The 19,241-nt window shown below is 44.2% G+C and overlaps 2 protein-coding genes across 2 annotated transcripts; one reads left to right on the top strand and one right to left on the bottom strand.

The window, feature by feature from the left end:
* Positions 1-227: 227 nt before the first annotated feature.
* LOC121541867 (cation channel sperm-associated protein 1) lies at positions 228-4,284 on the top strand. The gene is made up of 13 exons (XM_041851211.1): positions 228-260; positions 590-645; positions 881-994; positions 1,357-1,566; positions 1,684-1,797; positions 1,923-2,082; positions 2,268-2,503; positions 2,610-2,673; positions 2,791-2,863; positions 2,954-2,999; positions 3,125-3,212; positions 3,365-3,479; positions 3,772-4,284. The coding sequence occupies exons 2-13, from the start codon at positions 603-605 to the stop codon at positions 3,808-3,810; spliced, it is 1,302 nt and encodes a 433-aa protein (XP_041707145.1). The 5' UTR covers positions 228-260; positions 590-602; the 3' UTR covers positions 3,811-4,284.
* On the bottom strand, positions 3,917-12,411 carry LOC121541866 (histone acetyltransferase KAT5). Its single transcript, XM_041851210.2, has 15 exons — positions 12,214-12,411; positions 12,040-12,106; positions 11,550-11,618; positions 11,103-11,365; positions 10,176-10,244; positions 8,490-8,672; positions 8,296-8,376; positions 7,542-7,607; positions 7,043-7,291; positions 6,163-6,252; positions 5,930-6,070; positions 5,671-5,764; positions 5,348-5,507; positions 5,168-5,249; positions 3,917-5,057 (listed from the first exon to the last, which is right to left on the bottom strand). Exons 1-15 carry the CDS (start codon positions 12,235-12,237, stop codon positions 4,923-4,925), a joined length of 1,773 nt encoding a protein of 590 aa, XP_041707144.1. The 5' UTR covers positions 12,238-12,411; the 3' UTR covers positions 3,917-4,922.
* Positions 12,412-19,241: the final 6,830 nt, after the last annotated feature.

The following is a 19,241-nucleotide window of genomic DNA, read 5'->3' as shown; positions in this document are numbered from 1 at the left end:
AAATCAAATTGTATTTGTCACATGCTTCGTAAACAACAGGTGTAGAGTAACAGTGAAATGCTTACTTACGGGCCCTTCCCAACAATGCAGACAGAAAAAAACGAGACATAATAGCACAGTAGAGTAGAATATAATTAATGGAATAGAATGGTCAAGGAAGCATCGAGAATAAAGAAGTCCTTATGACGCACGGATGGATTCCAGTGGCATTCTGTACCATTCCTCTATGCAGAAGGTTTTATTTTTCCAGAGACAATACGGTAAATGCTTAGCTACTTGTTTGTATTGATGAATATTTGACAGATGCCTTAATTAGACGTGTTTGTAGCTAATGACACTGGTCATTGTTGTGAAGATAAAGTAGTGATGGCATGAAGTAATGTTCCCTTGGAAAAGTAAAGTTCCTCTAAGTCTAACAATACAATATATCATTGTGCTGCCATCAGAAAGTGCTCAAGGTTCTCCACTATGACCATTTTGGTGGTCAGTAGCTTTACAGGTTGTTACAATAAGAGATTACACGTTTGATGTTACATGTTTTCATTATACTTTTCTGGTACTCTTCTCTGCGGTGTGTGTGTGTGTTTAGCCTGGAGTACAAGATGGAACATCGACCATCATACAGGCAGACAGTGGCTGGAAAGGGCAAGACTCCCCATACCCATACTCCACATAATGTATTTTTCGTTATGTGTCAGACCCCAGTAAGACTAGCTGTCGCCATTCCCGTCGGCTAATGGGGATTCTAATAAATCATATCACCCATTCTGAAGAATGACTTCAGAATCCAATATTTATAATCCACACTGTCATCAAACCTCTCTGTACCTCTGTGTGTTTGTATGTCTATGAGCATCATCATTCATGATCTATTATGCAGGCTCAACCAGCCACCACAAGTCATCCATAGGCGGGAAGCAGCCACACAAGAAGCGAGTGTTCTCAACATGTGAGGCCTTAGATGGTGAAATGTTGAAGAGACTCATCCAAAAAGGTATGTGAAGTACAGTATACTGACGACTATCGTCATAGGGGCAAACTGTCCCGGAAAAGTTACAACTCACAATGTCCACTTTAATTATGTGTGTGCCAGAGGAGGCTGGTGGGAGGAGCTATAGGAGGACATACTCATTGTAATGGCTGCAATGGAATAAATGGAACAGAGTCAAACATGTGGTTTCCATATGTTTGATGTGTTTGAAACCATTCTACTAATTCCGCTCCAGTCATTACCACGAGGCAGTCCTCCCCAATTAAGGTGCCACCAACCTCCTGTGGTGTCTCTCTCTCTCTCTCTCTCTCTCTCTCTCTCTCTCTCTCTCTCTCTCTCTCTCTCTCTCTCTCTCTCTCTCTCAGATGAGCAGCGGAGGATCAAGGAGCAGCGGAACTCTAGGAAAGGTTGGCTGAGGGCATGGGGTGCCCTGCAGGACTGGATGCATCAGCTGTTCAGGATCATTGTGGCCTTCACAGAAGACCCCATGTTTGACAAGTTCATCCTGTTTGTGGTGGTGCTCAACACAGGGACCCTGGTGGCCCAGACATTTGAAAGTGTGACTGTGAGAGGAGGTGTGAGAAACAGGGAAAATACATTGTGACCCTTTAAAATCTACTTTTAGTAAGTTCTCTATTCTCATGCATGGGTTGAAGTGTGTTAATGACATCTGTTTTGTTTCCCAATGCCAGGGTGGTTCTTCTCAGCTCTCGATTCTGCTTTTCTGGCGATCTATTTAACGGAATGTGTGCTGAAACTGCTTGTCTGGGGTCGACTCTACTTCAAAAATCCCTGGAATGACCTGGGTAGGTAGCTGTTTACATTGGCTTGGGGGCAGTCGCAAAAAACCCTCTCCAATGTTTTACAACAACGAGTCTCCCACTGTTTCATCTCATTTTTATTTTCTCCCTCTGTTCTCTGCCTGTCTCAGACTTTTTCATAATTACGATGAGCCTCATTGACTTCCTGCTGCCACTCATTGAGTCTGCAGGGAACTTCAGTGGAGGCCAGGCATCCACAATCTTCCGCATCCTCAAGCTCTTCAAAGGGGTCCGGGCCATCCGAGCGTTCCGGGTCTTGCGTACCATCCGGTAGGACGCCTCAAGTGTTTTTCAGCATGAACTCATTATTCAGACCGACCACCCCTCTGTTTGACTTCCCTTGATAGCACTTCAGTGGATGAACTCTGACACCCCAAGTACATAAACTATATGAATACATCCCTATCTAATATCTTTCATCATGGTTCAGTAACATGTAATTCTTTCCTTGACAGCTTCCTCCAAAATCTCCAGTCCATTGTGTCCACCTGTCTCCAGTCTCTCCAGTCCATGGGTGCCATCATCATCCTCATGTTCACATTCCTCTTCATGTTTGCTGTCATTTTCCGAGAGATGTTTAACGAGTCTGACCCGCATCGCTTTGGCACCATGTTTCGGACAATTTTCACTCTGTTCCAGCTGCTCACGCTGGATGACTGGGCTTTCATTTACTCTACCAGCCGAGACAACGGTGAGGGAGGGAACACTACAGTCTGTGTGTCATGCATGGTCAGTCACCAATCATCACATGATGTAACTATTTGTGGTCATGACTTGTAACTTTTTATGAATGACAGGTGCACCTCATATTATCATCTTTCTTGTCCTGTACATTGTGGTGGAATACTTCACTTTCCTCAAGTGAGTAGGCTTGAAAATGTTGCAACAAAGACAATACAGTACATGTATGATACTCCTACTAAGTTCTTCCAAGAGCAAACACCCTGTTGATTGTACATTGTGATTTTCTCTGCATAGTCTATTCATTGCTGTCCTTGTCGACAACTTCCAGATGACAATCAAGAGACGGATGGCGTCAAAGATCCAAAAGGTATTCCGACCATGACAAACAATAAGGCAAGAAAGACAGATACTGCAGTAGATTTTGCTGAACATAACACTGCATTCTTTTCTACTTTAGTTCCAAGAGGTATATGAGAGCGAGATGCAGTCAATGAAGAAGTTAGGTTGGTTGGTCGGCCCTACATTTTTCAAAAGGCTACCACATGTACTTGTGGGTGAGGCAAAATACAAACAATAGGCAACAGAAAGACGACTGAACCGGTCTCCTCTTCTCTTTACCTGTCTGTAGAGCCCCAGCCCATTGAACCACAGACCGATGAGGAGTTCTATGAAGAGGCCCTCAAATTGAGCTATAGTGAAAATAAGTATGGAAAGAGGTAAGAAACTATGTCAAACACTAAACAGGAGAAAAGCCAGCTGTCAACTTGGTTCACAATGCTAACAGAAAAGCCTGTTTTGCCAAGCCATTTTACTGTAGTCTGTGCTGTAGTCGCAATCTAACAAGAGCCCCAACATGACTGGTCCATAGGGAGATAGAGCTGATCACCAGCTACCTCAGACTGCTGGCAGCCATAGATCAGAACCAGCAGACGTTCCGCTCCCAGGGCTGTGTTCTGGAGCGCCTCATCGATGCCTTCTTTGAGGTGAGAGCATTTCTCTCTGTAGACAAACTTCTGGAGCAGAGTACAACATAGCTACATTTTACTTACATATAAATTGATGTCTGCTGCCTACGGCTGCGTTTACACAGGCAGCCCAATTCTGATCTTTTGGCCAGTAAATTGACCTCTTGACCAATCAGATCAGCTCTTTTGAAACTAATTTGGCAAAATATCAGAATTGGGCTGCCTGTATAACTGCCTGGAAATGTGTAAACAGTCAAGGAATAAGACTTCTGATTCAGCTCCTAAACAGTTGTGTTGACGTCCTTTTCAGGCAACACAGGAGGACATTCAGGGGAATGACCACGAATAGGGAAATAAGTGTCAAACTTAAAGAAAACAACCTTATTTCTTTCTCCAGATCAGTGATGACAACTCAGATTTTATCCTTTGAAAACTCATAAAGTCATGAAACCCAGTAAAAGTGTCCTGGTTTATTAGATATGTGTAAATCCATCGCTCTTTAGGCTATTATAACAATAATCTGTTTGTTAGATTTATAGCCTTTTTCAGTGTTGCCAAAAATCACTGATTCCCCTATCTCTAAACCACTTACAAACCCATGCACTGTTCATATAATACAAAAGAGAAAACAAATCAATGTTGAATTTGCACTTAAATATGAAGGGAAATAACTAAATATTAGCGACAACAGAAAAACAAAGTATGAATCACTTGTTACAAATCCCTAACTATACACACAAATGTACAGTAAATAGTCATTAAATTAAATGACACATATTGTGCCAAACATGTTAATTTACATTCAAGTTTTTTTTTTTTTAAGGACAGAACTGTACAGGTATCCACATTTACATTCTTGTAACAGTTCGACATGGCTTATTTTCTGTACTGAGCATCCCCACATTACATTTGACATACAGAAATGCAACACCACTTTAAAAATCATTTATAAAACAGCAATAGTGTATATACAATTACAAGCACAGTTAGATCTGTAATTCTCATTGTGTGTTGGATCAATGAAACTGTGGACATGTGTAGTCAAAATCCAGGATTACAGCCAAAACAATAACAGAGTGATGTTCACTAACATGAGCACATACTACCAACTAGTCCAAGAGTGTGGAAGACAGAGTGTGCCAGGAGGGTGATAAAACAGAGGGTAGGCGTCCTCTATCCGAAATTATGACCATTCCTACTATTGAGACTAAGCAAATGGATCTACTTGTGTCAAAGACAGAACAGTGAGATGAAACATGGGTAATAGGAGATTGGGCATAATTGTAAAAAAGGATGCTGAATATAAACAGTTGTTCATTTTTACATCTTTGACAAAAAGGGTCAGATGAAATTGAATGAAGCTCCCTCTCTGAGGAGACCTGTGGTGCTCTCCTTCCCGAGAGCTTCAGGAAAGTATGCGGTAAGAGAGGGAGAGCGGGGCCAGGAGAACCAGACAGGGTTCTACCACTTGCCCCTCTTGCTCCAGTCCTTGGGGGTGAAGTGAAGGCATTTGGGGTCGATGGGCAGGTGACGCTTCTGCATTGCTCTCTCATGCCCCTCCACTATGTCCTCCGAAAGAGTCAGAATATATTGGCCCTGAGAAACCACAGGGAGAGAAGAGGTTCAAATATGCTGATCAAGATTGCCCCTTAACAGCTAAAATTACAGTGCTGAAGTGCTGTCCCCTGCACTCTGGTATCTCTCACCTTATAGTAGTTAATTAGGTTTAGGTACTGAAGTGTAGATATGACATCCTCTTTCTTCACACTGGTGATCTCGCTGATCTCACTGGAAATACACAAGACCACGTGATATTAGGTTACAGAAATCACTGCAACTTGAGCTATAAAAGAGAACAAGCTGAGAGAATAACAGGACAGTCGTACTTGATTGTGATCTGAGGCCTCTCCCCATTGTCAGGCTTGAGGTCCATGAGGATCTCCAGGATGGTCTGGGACCAGTAGGAGCGGTAGGAGAGCAGCCCCAGGTCAGACAAAGGCTTCTCTGGTGTGCCCGTCTTCCCCTCTACCTTAGACAGCTCATAACCTGATAACCAACAGAAACAAGACCTTTAGTTACCGCATACCGAATGGCCACATTTCAACACACTCCCACAGATCATTTTGACACAGGTAGAAGTACAATGGTTGTGCAGATTTAAACCAAGATCCAATATTTAAATGTTTTTAAAGTCTGTTATGTCACTTACTGAACTCAATTAGCAATTTGCCGTAGCCTCTCCGCTGGTAGGGAGGTAAGGTGAGGATACAAGCCACATTGTAATCTTCCGTCGACTCCTTCTCCTGCGTACAGAAAGGAAGAGTAAGTCAGCTGCAAAAAGCATATGTATTTTCAACATGTCTAAGGAGTTGGTTATGATGGCAAGTATTACATAGTATTATTGCTGATATTTGTGAGCAACAGATGTTTATCTGCTAATACCAGGATATAAGGGGAGTTCAGTGTACCTTGGAGAAGTAGCCCACTATGTGGAAGCCCTTGGCGTCGTACTCTGTCATGATGTAGAAGAGGAAGGGGTCTGTGTCATAGTACAGGGTCTTGTGGTCCAGGAAACACTTGGCCAGTAAACACAGGTTCTGAGAGTATGTCTGGCAAACATGGGAGAAACAAGAGTTGTGAAGCGAGAATCTCAATGAAACTCATTAGAATAACAGCTGGGAGGATCATGGACTTTACTCACTTTGTTTTTTCTGCCATCTATTTCAAAAAAGGAGATGGTGCCCTTGCGGTAGATCTCATTGCCAGGGGGATGGCGAAGATTACACTTGGTCTGGATGAGAGCAGGAGAATAATATAGGATCACATGCATAGACAAGGTGGCTCTGTATCCAAGCCCCTAGTGGACATATACACTGAGTATACCAAACATTAACAACACTTTCCTAATATTGAGTTGCCCCCCTTTTCCCTCAGAACAGCCTCAATTCAATACACACGGGAAACTGTTGAGCGTGAAAAACCCAGCAGTGTTGCAGTTCTTGACACAAACCGGTGCGCCTGGCTCCTACTACCATACCTCATTTAAAGGCACTTACATTTTTTGTCTTGCCCATTAACCCTCAAGGGCACACATACACAATCCATGTCTCAAGGCTTAAAAATCCTTCTTTAACCCGTCTCCTCCCATTCATCTACACTGATTGAAGTGGTCCTCTGTAGCTCAATTGGTAGAGCATGGCGCTTGTAACGCCAGGGTAGTGGGTTCGATCCCCGGGACCACCCATACGTAAAAATGTATGCACACATGACTGCAAGTCGCTTTGGATAAAAGCGTCTGCTAAATGGCATATTATATTATTATTATTTAACAAGTGACATCAATAAGGGATAATAGCTTTCACCTGGATTCACCTGGTCGGTCTATGTCAAGGAAAGAACAGGTGTTAATGTTTTGTAGACTCAGTGTAGCTATATCCCTTAGCTCAGCCTAGCTGGTCGGTTGACCCCTGGTCTTCTGTAGCTCAAACAATACCATGACTGTACAGCAACCCTCTCCACAGTCTCTTGTACTGGTGTTACACACATTCATTCCATTGAGATATTCTTATGTAGCGTCTCACCAGATGCCTCTGCAGACACTTGAGGCTCTTGAGGTACTTGAGGCAGAACTCGCAGAGGTAGAGAATAGGCAATGTGGTCAGTTCCTGTGGGTAGGGGGAGAAGTACCAGGGCTTCAGCCTGTGGCGGCCCAGTTCAATGCAGTCAATGTTCTTCATACGCGTGACAATGTCGTCATGGCTACGGTCCGACACCAGACTGCCAGTCATGCGAGGGGCAGAGGGGATGCCATCGGAGCTGTCCTGCGAGTCCTGATTCAAAATGGAAGAGAACAATAGTATTCCATATCTGATGCATTGTCTTAGAACCTTGTCCAAATAAAAGCCAATAAATTAAAATGAAACAACTGTAAAAACTGCCTATGTTTAATCAGAAAAACTAAACCATACACTGAGAAATAGCTCTCATATTAAATAATAAAAGGTCTGATCGAAGGCCATAACCTTTAAAATAATTCCATAAACAAAGAGACAAGGGCAATGAGAAAGAAATGAGACGGACCTCTCCTGTCGGCAGATAGACACTGGCACATCGAGGGCTGTTGTTATACTGGAAAACCTTAATTATCTAACAAAAAAACAAGCGGATTAGAGGGCTTTTGGACACTGATTTAAGAGGGATGGAATTGATTATCGTTTACACTAATTATACCAATGAGGGACGATTAAGGGATTAAAGGTCAACAGGGAGATTTCTTCATATATTATATTGACCTGTTCTTTCTTTCCTTGTTAATTTGGGATGGATATCTTAACATTATACAGAAAGGGGAAGGCAATAATTCATAGTAGTTGATAATTACTGAGTTCACACAGATAATTATGTAAAATGCAATTTTGCCTCCTCACATTATCACAATGCTGCAAGTAACATTGTTGAAAATGTGCTTGTGCTGATGCTAACAGGCTTCTGATACAGATTACTGTCTAACTGAAACCATATAACCATGAAAGGTAGACCTATAGGTCAAGGACAGTAAGATCCTGTTAGTCAACACTAGTCTAGTATCCCGGCTCAGACTAGTCTAATGTAGTAAGGGCCCTAGCTGGATATTATTGTGCTTTATCCTGTGTTAAAATCAGTTTTCTTTTTGATGCATTTAAACTAAAAGGATGCTGATGCAATTTCCAAAAACATAAGAATTAATTGTTGATGCCAGTATAATGCTAAAGTGTGTCACTCTATAAATGTGAATGATGGAAGAAGAGATTATGGTCAACAGTAGAAACAAGAGCAACTAATGAGTGTTCCATACCTCATCGGTTCCCCCGCAGTTGGGGGGCTGCTTCCTCTTCCTGCCTGGCTGATTGGGCATGGGGCGACGGGCAGTACCATTCTGGGATGATTTGAAAAGGGGAGAAGATAAGAAATCAAAACACAGACACAGTCATAGTGGGAGGCTAGAGATTGATCATTACAGAAGGGCAAGGTTATCAAATGTTGGTTTACTGTGGTGAGCGAGGTAAGCTGCTCATGGTCATCGTGGGCGTTGGATTTGAGGTTGAAGGTGTTGGTGTCCCTCACAGCAGGGTAAACTGACACCTGGGAGGCTTCAGCTGAACCTGGCAAGGATGGCACGGGGGTTGCCGGGGACACTTGTGTTGCCAGGGACACAGACTCTGCTTTCCTCTTCTGTATGAGAGGCGAAACATGGGCAGACATGAGAAAAATCTCACTCAAGAGACATTTAATTAATCTCTTAAGATTATGTTGATGTTATTTCAAATGCCAACCACACCACAGGCATAACCGAGGTATTATAGTCATCTTTTACATTACCAGTCATATTCTAGGGCCGGGGCAAAACCCCCCAGTCAACAATATCACTTATCATCTACTCCAGTGGTCACAAACCTTTTCTGAGTCAAGATCACTGAGTCAAAATGCAAGCAGATCACCACTCAGATTTTTTTAAAAACATGACTTAAAACAATTTAAGCCTATGCAACATTAACCAATTAAAAACAGTTCTGTAGCAATTATATTAGTGCAGTAGGCTATAGGTCCAATACATTATCACTGCATACTGGCTATGCTTCAATTGCACTACCAATGTTCTTCCCAGACCATTTTGAAATTATATTTAAACACTGGTAATAGATAACTTGTTGTATTACTTGTGAGGCACAGCTGAGTGAGCATAATAATTAGCCTTTTTTTTTTTTTGGGACTGATGGCCTGCATCTGATGGTCAGTCTGAGGGGAGGGAGTGAGCTGAGGTGAGGCTGCCTCTCACCCGACTCACCGCCCCTCCGCTGAGAAAAGGGGACACGGTCTTCCAGCTGATGGCGAAACTCAAGTCACACTGCATTATTTCTGCCTCATGCACCAATTCATGTTGTTACTCCTATGACCAGAGAAAGATTAAATATTCCTCGATATAAAAAAAAGACAAGCCACTAATAATAACAACGCAAGCTTATCGGAACACTTTACTATACTCATTCATTGCAGCGCTGGTTGTAGCGTGAGTGGAAGGAGGGAGAACACACATTTTATGGCTTATAAGTGTTGACAATGTTGAATAACAACTTAAACAAGAACTTACTCAAAAACAGCAGCTCTTTGCTGTATTCGTTGAGTCTCTCTAGTCATGGTTTTAAAAAAGTTTTGAAATCTCACAGTATCAACTTTGCTGTGCGTTTGAGGCTTCTTTTTAGTCTATGGCTCGTGGAAACTGTGCAGACACGGTGATCTGAGTTATCTGATTGGCCAGCGGTAGACCTATAGGTGCACTTGATTTGCTCTCTGGGCCTGCCCGGTAGGCAGAGTTCTACCTTCAGACACATGAAATGGTTCAAAATGGGAACACTTTGCCTTCCCGGCGCTAGGGCTGCTGAATCAAGTGCACCTACCGCCATCAGTGAGAAACAAATAAATTGTTGGGTTTTTTACAGAAATGTTTGGTGATCGACTAGGAATGCGTTGGAGATCGACCAGTCGGACCACTGATCTATTCGCAAGATGTTTCTCCTTGATTTTAGAATTATACATCTGTAAGTTCAAAAATAGCTTGAGTGCATCTAAATTTGGTTGGTGTTACTATTCAAATTTAGCTATAAACCCATTCTGACTTTGTGGACTGAACAGTTGTTAATCATGGCTCTGTGTAGAATGGGTAAGTTGAAGCTGTACCGGTGTGGGCAGGGTTTTGCCTCTGGAAGGAGCTGTGGCAGTCTGAAGGTTGAGATCAAGACTCTTCCTCTGAATTTGAACAGAAAGGAAGAGAGGAAGGGGATTAACTGACAGTCACACTCAAACCTCCACAAGTACTGAGTTGCATTTTTCACCTGAACTAATCATGTTATCCATTAAATATTGTAATAGAAGCATAACCAGTCAAGACAGCATATATTTGAGCAGTTGAAAATATCAACATATGCCTGAGAATGACTTAATAAGCCAGTGTATAAAAATAAATACATGGAATGACCGTATAAAAGGACAACACGACCATTTTCTGAGTACATTTACATTTTAGTCATTTAGCAGACGCTCTTATCCAGAGCGACTTACAGTGAGTGCATTCATTTAATTTTTTTATACTGAGTACAAATGCTTTTTTGTAACAAATTTAAGCTAAAAGATTTGTAAATGCATTTATATATCATGAAACAGAAGAAATACATCCCCTGGCACCTTATTATTCCACTTCTGTCTCCTCACAGAGGCAAGACCAGAGAACAGTTATTTCACAGAAATCTTGAATTAAGCCACTTGACGTTTCATTTTATGAGATCTTTGAAATAATTAATATAGCACCAATTGTGCCATTTTCATTTAACAAAGGTCTATAAATTATTTCATCCTCTTCATTTGTCTAATTTCAATAAATGATCATAGCTTCAAAAGACTATATACCAAATGGTGGCGTTTACAATTAGGTTGTAGTGTAGTGGACTGGTTTAACCAAGATAGCTGTCCAAAATCTCAGTATTAAGCACAACTGCAAAAAAACATCTAGGTTATAATCAAATCAAGACAGCATCAGTGTACAACAATGTTAGTTGTCAGCATCAGTGTACAATTCCCAGGACTGGGCTTAAGACACTACTGCCAAACCTGAACTTGTTGTTGTAGCACTTGAAAGTCTGGTATAGAAGTCTTGGTGGGTAGAGACTTCTGCTGGGTTTGTGGCTGGGGAGGCCTGCTGGGAGGATGTTGGGGGCCAGCTCCGGCCGCTCTTACCACCTCTCTCTCAGGGGAGCTAGGCCGTGACCCCGGAAGCCCGTTCTTAGTAGGCGTTTTAGCCTCCTTCTTAGGGAACTGGAGCTTCTTCATGTCAAGCCTTTCCGGCGTAACCCACTCATCCAGACGCTTGTTGACTTTAAACACAAGCAGAGACACAAACACGTATACACACACCGGAGATGACATCTAGTCAAATGTTTCCCAAATTGACAGTTATACATACTGGGACATGTGCTTCTCCTGTGAAGATCACTATTGACAATGTCGGAACATTACACTCATATTCACTCTGAATTACATGAAGCATAGGCTACTCACAGTCAATATAGTGGACATAGTAGAGTTTTCTCCCAGGGATCTCTTTCACACTGAGAATTTCGGCCAGGGCTGCAAAGAAAACATCACACGACATGACAGATCTCGATACCTAATCCTACCCAAGCAATGAGCATATTCGCTGTTCCAATTTATAAATTAGGTAGGAAGCTAGCTAGATAGCCAAGTACGCTTTCTAGCTAGTATATACGAAATTCGAACAGCGCACAAAATGTGAATGTTACTTTATCTAGCTAACTTCAGCATACACAGTATCAAAATACGTAGGTAGCTAACTAACAAACTAGCGTTTACACACAAGTAGAAAGCAATTTAAATCGCCGTAAAACTCCACCAGTGCCTTTTTTTCCCCAATCAGCCACTAGCCGTAGCTAAGCGCTTGTGTTTTCAAACATTCAGCCATGACAGTTGTTTTATTATGCAGCTAGTGTAGCGCTAGCTACCCTAACGGTAACCAAGAGACGACACTCACGCCACTCGTCTTCGTTTTCCTGATTTTTTCGGAGAACAGGGAGCCGACAGCCCTCGATAACATCGACCTGTCGAAAGATAAGATATTGAAAATATATATTAATGAAAGTCGAGGGCACACATCTACATATAAACGTTGTAATTGTATAATAATTTGGGATTATCGAGTACCCACCGACGAATCCGCCATTTTGGTCATCTGTGAATGTAGAAGCGCGCAAGGAGTTATGGGGAAATGGACATAGACATAGATAGAGGACTCATCTTTTGTATCTGTGCCATTACAGAGAGAAATAGAAACGGTGTCTTTTTGTAGGCACTAACTCCGCCATGGTTCGTTAGACAAAGCCTATGGAGAAATTCATGGCGTTTTTTGATAAATGCCGAAAATAAGGTCTGTGTTAAGCACAAGCTTAGGAGATCTTATACGTTTTGTTCTATGAGATCATCTTTATCAGCTAACTTCACTTTCTGTGAATTTTGAAGCATTACTTAATAAAAAAAAAAGGTTATTTGAATCATAATTCATAAAGGTCATGTTAACTGACGGATATTATCACATAGAACAAAACATATAACATCTCCTAAGCTTGTGTTAACCCCAGACCTTATTTTCGGCGTTTATCCCAAAACCCTGTTATTTCCCAATTCATTTTCACCATAGGAATGGCTGAACGAACCGGAGGTAACTCATTTCCGGGTTTTAGGACTACAAGCTGGCGAGCTATATAGTGTCTGTGACAGCATGGGCAGCGCCATTGAGGCAATCTCCATTTTGAAGTAGTCAATTTCCTTCTTCACGATTGGATGATCCCGCCAACAGGGTCACGTGGAGGGATCAGCCAATGACGTTGGAAGTCCCACCCAGTTGAATACATTAAAATGGTGGACGCCCTCAATGGCGCTGCCCATGCTAATTGGCATTTTGACCACTAGAGGCCACTATCATTCTCTATGGGAAATGGCATAAATGGTCTCTGTGCATTCATTCTTAGTTGTTATCATTAGAAGCCTATTAAGTACTTGCTACAGAGTCACACCAGAAGAACCATGCCCCCCCAGACTTAACTAAAACTAGGCCTGCAGCATTATCAATGACCCCACACACCACAGCCCCGAGCTGTTCACTCCCTTACTGTCGGTATCAGAGCATTAGCCCACTGGGCGCACACTGGTTGAATCAACATTGTTTCCACGTAATTTCAATGAAATTACGTTGAACCAATGTGGAATAAACGTTGAATTTACATATTTGCCCAGTGGGAGGTCTGATACCAACAGGCTCAGAGACAGTTTTTATCTACAAGCCATCATACTGCTGAACACTTGATCTGGACTGACCACCTGCACTGATTCTCAGCAGCTTAGCACATATGCGCTCACTCACGCACACACTCACACAGATATAGTCACACACACACTTGTATAACTAAACTTGTGGGGACACACAATTCAGTCCCATTCAAAATCCAATTTTCCCTTAACCCTAACCTTGACCCCAAAACATAACTAGCTCCTAACCCTAAACCTTATTCTAACACTCATTCTAACCTTAACACTAAACCCCCTAGAAATAGCATTTGACTTTGTGGGGACAAACAAAATGTCCCCAGTTGGTCAAATTTTTGTTTGTTTACTATTCTTGTGGGGACTTCTATGTTTCTAAACACTTCTACATTAATGTGGATGCTACCATGATTAGGGATAATCCTGAATGAATCGTGAATAATGATACAGACGCACAAATACCATACCACAATAAAATGCTGTCATGTCTTTGGGGTAGGATATTTGAACTCACTCATCATTATTCACGATTCATTCAGGATTATCTGCTAATGTAGAAGTGTTTAGAAACATATTATATTCTTATTTACAATAAAAGTGACTCCAAAATGACATAATACATTATTTACCATTCATTTCTATTGGGCACAAAATAATCTGAAACACAACCAAAACAAACAGCAAATGCATCTAACAAATTTGTAGAGTCACAAGCTTGATGTAGTCATTGCGTGCTATGAATATGGGACCAAATACTTAACTTTTTACTACTTTAATACACATGTAAGTGAATTTGTCCCAATACTTTTGGTCTCCTAAAATGGGGGGACTATGTACAGAAAGTGCTTTAATTTCTAAACGGTTCACCCGATTTGGATGAAAATACCCTGAAATTAAAGCTGACAGTCTGCACAGTCACAATCATTGTATCATTTCAAATCCAAAGTGCTGGAGTACAGAGCCAAAACAACAACAACAAATAATCTTGGAGCTCAATGTACGATTAATAAAAATTAATAAAGCTGAATTATTCAGTCCTAAACACAAATTCTGCAGCTGTCGGTCTCTTCTTCCAAAATGTTATTCTACTACAGTCTATAGAAAATGCACTACAGAAGACTATAGCTGCCATATACTTTAGTTTCTTTTAGGTATTTAGGCAGTATGCACTGTAGCAGGAGACCTACAGTGGGGAGAACAAGTATATGGCAGCTATAGTATTATGGCATCGATAATATTAAATGAATGGTATGCAAGAAAATTGCTTATTATTTGCTCTGTTGTTGTTGTTGTTCAAAATAATAAGACGTAAAAGGTGTACTGTCACGGTCGTCTATGTCGTCTAAGTATGACCAAGGCGCAGCGTGTCCAAGAAACATGACTTTATTTGAGTAAAGCACGTAATACAAAACAAAAGACGACTCAATGAAGTCCACGGTACACTGACCGAAACGGAACAAAAACCCACAACCCTCATGAGAACACAAACAGTTTAAATATGGCTCCCAATCAGAGATAACGAGCCGACAGCTGACACTCGTTACCTCCGATTGGGAGTCACACGACACTACAATTACTCACCCAAAACACAACCAAACGAATACACCCTATACAACAAAACCCCACAACAAAACCCAACAAAACAAATACACCCTGGCTCAAATACAAAAGTCCCGGAGCCAGAGTGTCACAGTACCCCCCCCTAAAGGTGCGACCTCCGGGCGCACCAGCATACAGTCTAGGGGAGGGTCTGGGTGGGCGTCTGTCCACGGTGGCGGTTCTGGCCCTGGTCGTGGTCCCCACCCCACCTTAGTCACCACCCGCTTCCCTAGCCTCCTCCACATGACCACTCTCCAACTTACCCCACCTGGATTTAGGGGCAGCACCGGGCTAAGAGGCAGCACCAGGATAAGGGGCAGCACCGGGCTAAGGGACAGCATCGGGCTAAGGGACAGCACCGGACTCAATGGCGGATCCTGGCTGGACGGCTCATGGCTGGCTGAAAGATCTGGCTGCTCATGGCTGGCTGACGGATCTGGCTGCTCATGGCTGGCTGACGGATCTGGCTGCTCATGGCTGGCTGACGGATCTGGCTGCTCATGGCTGGCTGACGGATCTGGCTGCTCATGGCTGGCTGACGGATCTGGCTGCTCATGGCTGGCTGACGGATCTGGCTGCTCATGGCTGGCCGACGGATCTGGCTGCTCATGGCTGGCCGACGGATCTGGCTGCTCATGGCTGGCCGACGGATCTGGCTGCTCATGGCTGGCTGACGGATCTGGCTGCTCATGGCTGGCTGACGGATCTGGCTGCTCATGGCTGGCTGACGGATCTGGCTGCTCATGGCTGGCTGACGGATCTGGCTGCTCATGGCTGGCTGAAGGCTCTAGCGGCTCCGGTCTGGCGGACGGCTTTGAAGGCTCATGGCAGACGGGCGGCTTTGCAGGCTCAGTCCAGACGGCCAGTTCAAGCGCCTTAGGGCAGACGGGCAGTTCAGGCCCCGTTGGGCAGACGGCAGACTCTGGCCGTCTGAGGCGCACCGTAGGCCTGGTGCGTGGTGCCGGAACTGGAGGTACCGGGCTGAGGACACGCATCTCAGGGCTAGTGCGGGGAGAAGCAACAGGGCATGCTGGACCCTGGGGACGCACATAAGGCCTAGTGCGGAGAGCAGGAACAGGGCATGCTGGACCCTGGGGACGCACATAAGGCCTAGTGCGGAGAGCAGCAACAGGACGCACAGGACTCGGGGGACACACAGGAGGCTTGGTGCGTGGTGTAGGCACTGGTGGGAAAGGGCTGGCGACGCGCACCGTATCCCTGGTGCGAGTGGCCGGAACAGGCCGGGCCGGGCTGGCGAGCGCACCATATCCCTGGTGCGAGTGGCCGGAACAGGCCGGGCTGGGCTGGCGAAGCGCACCGTATCCCTGGTGCGAGTGGCCGGAACAGGCCGGGCTGGGCTGGCGAAGCGCACCGTATCCCTGGTGCGAGTGGCCGGAACAGGCCGGGCCGGGCTGGCGCAGCGCACCGTATCCTTGGTGCGAGGGGTCGTAACAGGCCGGACCGTACTGGAGGCACACACCACTGGCTCTACCCCGGGAACTGGAACGGGCCGGACCGGACTGGTAATACACCCCCAGTACCACTCGCCGTGCCCCTACATCTCCTTTCCCTACTTTGACCAGTGACCCCCGTAACCTGGTTGCCTCTTGAATTCGCCCCTTCTCTGCCTCCGTCAGCCCTGTGGCAGCCTCCTGCTGCCCAGCCGCCCAAGCCATGTGCCCCCCCCCAAAAACTTTTTGGGGTTGCCTCTCGTCCTTCCGACGATGGCCCTGCTGACGCCGTTGCTCCTCTCGCCGTCGCCTCTCCACCGTTTCGCTCCATGGACGGCGATCCATCCCATCCAGGATCTCCTCCCAAGTCCAGGACCCCTTTCCGTCCAAAATCTCCTCCCATGTCCAGGAAGCCTTTGGAGCTGGGTCCTGTTGCCGCTTGACACGCTGCTTGGTCCTTTTAAGGTGGGTTTTTCTGTCACGGTCGTCTATGTCGTCTAAGTATGACCAAGGCGCAGCGTGTCCAAGAAACATGACTTTATTTGAGTAAAGCACGTAATACAAAACAAAAGACGACTCAATGAAGTCCACGGTACACTGACCGAAACGGAACAAAAACCCACAACCCTCATGAGAACACAAACAGTTTAAATATGGCTCCCAATCAGAGATAACGAGCCGACAGCTGACACTCGTTACCTCCGATTGGGAGTCACACGACACTACAATTACTCACCCAAAACACAACCAAACGAATACACCCTATACAACAAAACCCCACAACAAAACCCAACAAAACAAATACACCCTGGCTCAAATACAAAAGTCCCGGAGCCAGAGTGTCACATGTACATTTATCACCAAGGCATAAAGCCTGATGGATGGATGGAGGCAGGCCATAGAAGTAGTTTGGAGGTGGGGGTGCTGCGATTTTTTTCGTGGCCGACGGGGGAAACTTTTTGCCCTCACTGCAGACGTCTATATCGGTCCACGCATGACTGTAAGTCGCTTTGGATAAAAGCGTCTGCTAAATGGCATATTATTATTATTATTATTATTATTATTATTATTATTATTATTATTATTCACCCCTACTTCCTGTGGCTATGAGGCAGGCCTACATTCACAGTCAGTCACAAAGGCTGTTTTAGGCTTATCTCATAGGAAACCACATACAGTGGGGAGAACAAGTATTTGATACACTGCCAATTTTGCAGGTTTTCCTACTTACAAAGCATGTAGAGGTCTGTAATTTTTATCATAGGTACACTTCAACTGTGAGAGACGGAATCTAAAACAAAAATTCAGAAAATCACATTGTATGATTTTTAAGTAATTAATTTGCATTTTATTGCATGACATAAGTATTTGATACATCAGAAAAGCAGAACTTAATATTTCGTACAGAAACCTTTGTTTGCAATTACAGAGATCATACGTTTCCTGTAGGTCTTGACCAGGTTTGCACACACTGCAGCAGGGATTTTGGCCCACTCCTCCATACAGACCTTCTCCAGATCCTTCAGGTTTCGGGGCTGTCGCTGGGCAATACGGACTTTCAGCTCCCTCCAAAGATTTTCTATTGGGTTCAGGTATGGAGACTGGCTAGGCCACTCCAGGACCTTGAGATGCGTCTTACGGAGCCACTCCTTAGTTGCCCTGGCTGTGTGTTTCGGGTCATTGTCATGCTGGAAGACCCAGCCACGACCCATCTTCAATGATCTTACTGAGGGAAGGAGGTTGTTGGCCAAGATCTCGCGATACATGGCCCCATCCATCCTCCCCTCAATACGGTGCAGTCGTCCTGTCCCCTTTGCAGAAAAGCATCCCCAAAGAATGATGTTTCCACCTCCATGCTTCACGGTTGGGATGGTGTTCTTGGGGTTGTACTCATCCTTCTTCTTCCTCCAAACAAAGCGAGTGGAGTTTAGACCAAAAAGCTCAATTTTGTCTCACCAGACCACATGACCTTCTCCCATTCCTCCTCTGGATCATCCAGATGGTCATTGGCAAACTTCAGACGGGCCTGGACATGCGCTGGCTTGAGCAGGGGGACCTTGCGTGCGCTGCAGGATTTTAGTCCATGACGGCGTAGTGTGTTACTAATGGTTTTCTTTGAGACTGTGGTCCCAGCTCTCTTCAGGACATTGACCAGGTCCTGCCGTGTAGTTCTGGGCTGATCCCTCACCTTCCTCATGATCATTGATGCCCCACAAGGTGAGATCTTGCATGGAGCCCCAGACCGAGGGTGATTGACCGTCATCTTGAACTTCTTCCATTTTCTAATAATTGCGCCAACAGTTGTTGCCTTCTCACCAAGCTGCTTGCCTATTGTCCTGTAGCCCATCCCAGCCTTGTACAGGTCTACAATTTTATCCCTGATGTCCTTACACAGCTCTCTGGTCTTGGCCATTGTGGAGAGGTTGGAGTCTGTTTGATTGAGTGTGTGGACAGGTGTCTTTTATACAGGTAACGAGTTCAAACAGGTGTAGTTAATACAGGTAATGAGTGGAGAACAGGAGGGATTCTTAAAGAAAAACTAACAGGTCTGTGAGAGCCGGAATTCTTACTGGTTGGTAGGTGATCAAATACTTATGTCATGCAATAAAATGCAAATTAATTACTTAAAAATCATACAATGTGATTTTCTGAATTTTTGTTTTAGATTCCGTCTCTCACAGTTGAAGTGTACCTATGATAAAAATTACAGACCTCTACATGCTTTGTAAGTAGGAAAACCTGCAAAATTGGCAGTGTATCAAATACTTGTTCTCCCCACTGTATGTGGTTTCCTATGAGATAAGCCTAAAACAGCCTTTGTGACTGACTGTGAATGTAGGCCTGCCTCATAGCCACAGGAAGTAGG

This window comes from Coregonus clupeaformis, chromosome 27, assembly GCF_020615455.1.
Source record: "Coregonus clupeaformis isolate EN_2021a chromosome 27, ASM2061545v1, whole genome shotgun sequence".
NCBI classification, from domain to species: Eukaryota; Metazoa; Chordata; class Actinopteri; order Salmoniformes; family Salmonidae; genus Coregonus; species Coregonus clupeaformis.
The sequence above is the reverse complement of the archived record's forward strand: the minus strand, read 5'-3'. Positions and strand labels throughout refer to the sequence as shown.